This window comes from Malus sylvestris, chromosome 11 (assembly GCF_916048215.2).
Source record: "Malus sylvestris chromosome 11, drMalSylv7.2, whole genome shotgun sequence".
NCBI lineage: Eukaryota > Viridiplantae > Streptophyta > Magnoliopsida > Rosales > Rosaceae > Malus > Malus sylvestris.
This window is the reverse complement of record NC_062270.1, coordinates 10,146,268-10,153,589: the sequence shown is the minus strand read 5'-3', so window position 1 is coordinate 10,153,589 and position 7,322 is coordinate 10,146,268. Positions and strand designations below refer to the sequence as shown.

Below are 7,322 nucleotides of genomic sequence, written 5' to 3'. Positions count from 1 at the left end.
ATGACTTCATATTCACAAATGAACAAATACCCCATAGACTTTACAATTGAAACAACTCGCACCTTTGTTTGGTTGAAGCTTAATCAGTTTTTAGTGTTAAAATATAAATCATGTGAGCAAAATATAGACATGAAAACTATCCACCTTTGTTTGGCAATCAATTATCATAGGCTTCACATAATCCATACTTTACTGCTTCACATAATCCATACTTTACACTAAGCTACTAGTAATCGAACCAATAAGACTAGTCACACCTTTGTTTGGGGATATAGTCATATTGTTATGACTACTAATGCAATTTGATCAACTAAACTTTGAATTTTTAGCAGCCCTTGAATCAATGGAATGGATTTGTTGTGTCCCATTCACCCAAGAACATCTCAAAAACATTGATCTTATGATAACTTTTAGCATGTCTTAATAATAAAAATTTCAATCGAAGAGCATGCTTATTTAGCAAAGTTAGAGAAAACATACAATTTTCCGGTTTTAATTAGACCTAATATTTTAAAACATGTGAAGCTAATTTTCTCCAGGATCTTAACCATGCATTAGTTCCATATATGCATGAAAAGAAAAATAGTTGCTATAGAATTGAAAAACTGAAAGCAATTCTAGCATGATTTATGCAAAATATTAGGCAACAAAAACATTGATATGTAAGAATAATTTTTCCAGTTTTAGTTAATCATATCAATTATTTTCGGTTTGATCATATATATTAATTTGAAAACGTTAACTAGTCCAAATAGAGATTGAGCATGCAGTAGCATATTAACATAGTAAGAAAAGATACTAGTTTTATAAAAGAAAATTGCAAACAAAATCTATGTAGCAGTGAGCTTGAAGACAAAATTAAATCCTGATATATGTCTTATTTCAGATAGAACTCATGAGTTGAATATGATATATTCCTTGATTTTGTAAGGTACCCCTTTTAACATGCATTTAGTCATATGTTTCAACTAGCATGCCAATACAACAATAATATATATTCATGAAACAAATGTGATTTAAGACACACCCCAACCCGGAAAGTCCACATGGACTCCAAATTGAGTTGTGATGGCCAACACCAAGAGGATGACGAAGCCATAAAGTATAGTGATGTGGGAAAAATGTGTATAAATTTAAATCTAAAAGTGTCTAAATACGAGAGTGCATTATGAGCGGAAATGAACCCATTTCACACGTGATGTCAGAACATAAGGAAAGTATAGTAGAGTGGATTGAGAATCATACCATTGAAGGTAATCTCCAATACCAAAATTTGCTCCGAATCCTCGTCCATAAGAAAGCTCAGCTAAAAAAACCCGGAGGGTGGAAACAAAGCAAGGTTGAGTGGCCCTAGAAATAAAATTTTAATAAAAACCTTCTAAGTCGTTATAACCCCTCGCTGTAACACCTGTATAGTTAAAAAAAATCATGCCACGTATCAATGTAAAATCAAAAGTATATCAACAGTAAATCCATAAATATACCACGACACAACATCTCATGAGCAGTATAAATAATCATGTGCTCAATAAATCAATGCTAGCATATAAGTCAGAGTCACCTCTGTACGACTCATCCATATCTCATCAATCAATGCTAGCACATAAGTCGGAGTCACCAATGCTAGCACATAAGTCAGAGTCATCAATAGCGACATGTACAACTCATCCATATCTCATCAATCAATGCTAGCACATAAGTCGGAGTCACCAATAGTGACATGTACGACTCATCCATATCTCATCAATCAATGCTAGCACATAAGTCGGAGTCACCAATAGTGACCTGTATGACTCATCCATGAGACATAAGTCGGAGTCACCTATAATGACCTGTACGACTCATCCATATCTTATCAATCAATGCTAGCACATAAGTCGGAGTCACTATAGAACATAAGTCGGAGTCACCTATAGTGACTTGTACGACTCATCCATATCTCATTGATCAATGCTAGCACATAAGTCGGAGCCACCTATAGTGACTTGTATGACTCCCCCATATCTCATCAATCAATGCTAGCACATAAGTTGGAGTCACCAATAGTGACCTGTACAACTTATCCATATCTCATCAATCAATGCTAGCACCTAAGTCGGAGTCACGTACAATGACCTGTACAACTCATAGGCAACCTGTACGACAGTGTCGGAGTTGCCTATTCATTGCAACTTGTATGACTATGTCGGAGTTGCCTATATAGCTCATTTACCAATTCCTGCACACGAGTTGGAACCACTTAATGTGGTCTGTACGACAGGCTGTGTGTAAATAAATAAGCTCAAGTGCTATGATCACGTGAAGGCTAGGCCCTGTTCTCGGGCGGAGCACTAACACCGAGGTGCAGGATAATGAGCATTAAATGCATAAAAACATAACCATACACATTGAAATCACTGTCATCAACATGTACTCACATGAAGCTTACCGAGGCATTCGCAGCGTCATTTGGCATAACCACTTTAACGTCCCAACATTCTTAATCAGAACTAAACCCAGTGATAGACCAGAATAAAATCATGGTTAATCTCTACACTGTTAACCATCATAACTTCTTTCCTTAAAGAAACCCAATACCATGTTAAATTTGGATTGTTTTATGGCTGCATCTAACTGTCTTGTTAGACTGCCTACGTACCCTCAAACGAGATCAAGTCATTCGTAGTTCAACTTAGTACTTCAAAGCATTCACAGTAATTATATGCCGATAATATGCATATAGATATACCATAATCCAATCTAAAACTCAACCATACCATAGTATTTTAACATATATATATATATATAACATGGCATAAAATGCATAGAACAATTTAAAAGCATTTGTGGAATTATCAGTCATATCTATATACGATAAAAGGAAAAAACTCACTCACCTGAGGTTCGCGCTATGACTCCCTAGCACAAAAATTAAGACATCATGAACCATCGTCGCCTGCCACAAAGTCCAAAAGTGGACGAAAGATAGTCAATTTTGTCCACAAAGCTGGCAGGTGCGTAAAGCTTCCCGGCGTCAATTCATAATCTACGGTGGTCAATAGGGTCAAGGGTGGTTAGGATTTTCTCCTAGGATGATGGGCTACAAAGCCCAAGTGGTGGCATCGGCCATTGCTTTGCCGATTCTCCGGAAAATTGAAAATGGTGGCCAGAGCACCGCGAGAACCGTCGACTTTCGTGGTCTCAAACCTCCTCGTACAGTGGTTAATCAAGGTGGTTATTGGTTGCGTTTTGTAGAGGGGAATGAGAGCTTCAAGATGGTAGTGGTGGCATCGAAAAACTCCACCGGAGTTAGCCGGAATCGGCCTCGGAAAATGGGAGGTCGCGGAGGTGTGGGTGATAGGGAAGTTGGGAGCTTTCTCTTTTTTTTTTTTTACTTTTCTTTTCTGATTGGCTGAAGGTTTTCCTTCCTTTTATGTGATTGGTCCTTTGTGCCTAAAATTTGATTGGGCTACTTCCTTGAAGGAGTTAAATTAACTTACAACTGAAATATAAATAACCAAATTCAAAAGTCCGTAACTATACCATTATCATCCGGACTCGCAAACGGTTTTCGCCTATGCGTTTACACCAACAAGTACTGCAAGGATACGGTAAAAGAATAAATCATACGTTCCTCTAAACGATGGTAAACGAAAGTCAAAATCCTTGCCTTTAGGGTGTTTTTGTAAATTCACACTTTTAAAATTAATAAAAACATAAAATTAAGAACTGGTTGTCACAATTTAGACACATTATAAGGATGTAATTACATTTAAACTTATGAATTCACATGCTTTGCGACAATAGTTGTCTCATACACTACTTCAAGACCATCACATATGTGATATACACAATCCTGTAGGCTTCATAATCAAAGGTGTCATCTAATGTTCTTAACAAGGTTGTTCCCTCTTTAGCCAATTTCAGCAACAATACATATCTATGGTACTCATTCAACAATATAGTCTGCATACTATTATCCCAACAGTCAATTAATCTCATAATACCAAAGGATGGGCTATAACATAAGCAATATACATATGAAGTATCATTAGTTAAAGCTGAAAACTAAGCCATACATGGCTATGACCTTTAAATTAAAATCCATTGAAATAGACATGGATTAAACATATGCATACCTCACCGAATGCATTCCGAACTTATCATGCCTGAAAAATAATGTATATCACTGAAGACAAACATGAGATTTACATATGTGCATATGAATTGCAAAGCTGCAAGTACCACTGATAGCATATAACAGAAACTTAATGAATAAAAGGTAATCAAAATCACTTTAAATTACCACTTTCATGCAATCAGATTTTTCGTATATATATCAAGACTTTACAATGTATGTGAACTAACCAAGAACCCGCAACACAATTTACATTAGTAGCACCCAGAATCTCCAGAAAGTAATTTATCAAAAACTTGAACAAAGAATCCAAGTCAAAACCATATGTTAAAGTAAATTGTGGGTTGCCACATATTCTTAATGCTTATTAACGTCTTTAAATTCTCCATGTTGCCAAAAATTATGCAATAACCTTGAATGATGATAAAACTAATAAGGTCGTGTACCTTTCCTTTTCTAGGAATACAAGCATGATAAAATAAATGTTAGTCCATCATATTATGTAGTATTTATGCGACTATGCCATATGCCATTCCCACGAATTTTATCAACATTCAAACTAAGAACTGAAAATCAAAATCGAAACACACACACACATATATATATGCCTATTTACATTCCCGAAATTCTATGTGTTGACAAAAAATAAAAAAGGAAACTAATAGGTTTATGACTTTATAGAACCATGTTTACCTTTTGCCGAAGAGAAGTATTATTGGCACTCCAAAAATCTCATTCTACACTTCTCCTCACAAGTGTATTTTTCTTTCCTAATATAGAAAGTTTGGAGTGTAGAATGAGATTTTTAGAGTACTAATAACAATTCCCTTGCCGAAATATGTAAAAAAAGTTTGTCATCATTGGCATTGAATACATACATATGCCAATTCCAAAAACTTCCAGATCATGACGAATATACTTAATGCCTTTTTCATAACTTTTTAATTTTAACATCCCAAATTATATGTCCACAACCACATAGGAGACTCAATTAAGGTAGTTGTGATAAAGCTAATAAACATGTACAAACGCAATGGGATACTGAAATCGAAATAGGATGCAATATCAATTAATAGTCTATAATATTCCTTCGAGTCAAAAGGACAAGTTTTAATATATAGCTATCTTAAATTTCAATATGAAATTTAGGTTAAAACGCAATTCATATTGAAAACCAATTTCTTTTGCCATGAAACATGAATATGGAAATTGAGCAAAATTTAAAACAAGTCATGGATTCAAGACATCAACTTTTAGGGTTTACCGAGTAGGTCTTTAGTTGTATTATAACCTACTTTGATATAACAAAAAACTGAGCTCAAAAAGGTGTTTAGTAAATACTTAAAAACAGCTTATTTTCACAATTTTGGGTAAAAAAATGCTGAAAACGTGAAGCAACATAAATGTTGGATTATGATTTCTTTTTAAACATTGGATTATAATTTCTTGTTAAACGTTGGATTATATGTTTAAGGTAAAGTTTATAAATATTTTTCTTTTAAAAATAAAGTATATTGAGTAATTCACCTATATTTGTTAAGAAAATTAAATTAATGGCACATCTAGTATTATACCATTTTTTGTCATTTCACACAATTATAACTGTTTTACATAAAAGTTTACCAAACACTGTAATACTATTTTTTTGTGTTTTTTCAAAAGCACATTTACAAAAAAAGTTTACCAAACATTCTGCTCATTTATTTCACAGTAGTTTTTTTTCAAAGCACAGCAAAAACATTTTTTTTTTTCAAAGCACAACAATACCAAACAGTGTACTACTTTACATTTAAACTCACCTAACAATAATAATACAATGGTTTAAAAAAGATGGGGTTTACCGACCAGTTTGATGGGTGTATCACGCATAAAAAGCCTGGGCCTCACAGAGCCCATTCCCAAAACGGGCGCCAACCGCCCCCGCGCAGTTTTATCCTACGACGAACAATCAAACCAAAAGAAACACAAAACAAAGCGCTGAAAACTCGCAAACACCCACGTCATCGATCCTCACTCACCCTTCACCTCCATCTCCACTGCCAACACTAATTCATCGACTGCCCAAAACCTTCCTTCCATCTACCACGCGGATCGACCCTCATCTCAGGATCCCGCATCGCCCTATAAATACCCACAAAATCCAAACACACCATGCATTGCATTCCCCAAAAGCAAACGAGTTCTCTCTCACTTTCTCTGCAATTTTCAGGTCCTCTCTTCCCTCCCTTCTCAAATTTCTGCAGTTTCACGTAGATTATGGTTTCAGATTCCTCTCTCTGACTTCTGATGTTTTGTTTTAGTTTTGTGTTCAGGTTTTTGAGAATTTTGGCTGGCAACAATGTCTGGACGCGGAAAGGGAGGCAAGGTGTTCGGCAAGGGAGGAGCAAAACGTCACCGGAAGATCCTCCGTGACAACATCCAGGGCATCACCAAGCCAGCGATTCGCCGCCTGGCCCGCAGAGGTGGCGTGAAGCGAATCAGCGGCCTGATATACGAGGAGACTCGCGGCGTCCTCAAGATCTTTCTCGAGAATGTGATTCGTGATGCCGTTACCTACACGGAGCATGCAAGGAGGAAGACGGTGACGGCCATGGACGTTGTCTATGCGCTCAAGAGGCAGGGCAGGACTCTGTACGGGTTCGGGGGTTAAGAGTTTTGGTGGGGAAACTTGCTGTCAAAGGGACTGGGGATTGGTATCGGGTATTTTTAACGTCTAGGTTTTGAATAAAAGTGGTGTCATGTAAGATACTACGAAACCCTTTTTATGATATGAAATTTCATTTATTACTATTAATTAAAAAAAATATTATTGCACCTATATCTATCCAGCTAACTAATTGCCTAGAATATGGGAAGATTGATGATTACATGAAATTGAAAAATTCATTAATGTATTAAAAATGTTATTCTCATTATATATTTTATATCACATTTATACTACTTCTATAATAGAGATGGACACACGTGTGTAACATCATTCTTAATGTATTCTTCAAAACACTTATTTCTAATGGAGAAAATATAATAAAGGAATGAAAAACGTTTTTTTTTATTTTGTTGGATTTGAAAAATTAATCTTGTTTTCCATAGTTACAACATTAAAAATGTTATAAATTAAACTATCATGGAGTGATTCAGTGGTTGAGGATTAATTTCAAGTTTGTATTACACAGGCATGCTTTTTGCTTGATTTGTTTGTTTGTTT

The 7,322-nt window shown here is 35.5% G+C and overlaps 1 protein-coding gene across 2 annotated transcripts; it reads left to right on the top strand.

Annotated features, from left to right (window-relative positions):
* The first annotated feature begins 6,213 nt into the window (after positions 1-6,213).
* On the top strand, positions 6,214-6,935 carry LOC126590753 (histone H4-like). Of its 2 annotated transcripts, none has more exons than XM_050256257.1 (2): positions 6,214-6,326; positions 6,430-6,935. In XM_050256257.1, exon 2 carries the CDS (start codon positions 6,456-6,458, stop codon positions 6,765-6,767), a length of 312 nt encoding a protein of 103 aa, XP_050112214.1. In that variant the 5' UTR covers positions 6,214-6,326; positions 6,430-6,455; the 3' UTR covers positions 6,768-6,935. The 2 variants fall into 2 exon arrangements, with proteins under 2 accessions (XP_050112214.1, XP_050112215.1); XM_050256258.1 differs by having other exon boundaries at positions 6,266-6,326; positions 6,418-6,935.
* The last annotated feature ends 387 nt before the right edge of the window (positions 6,936-7,322 follow it).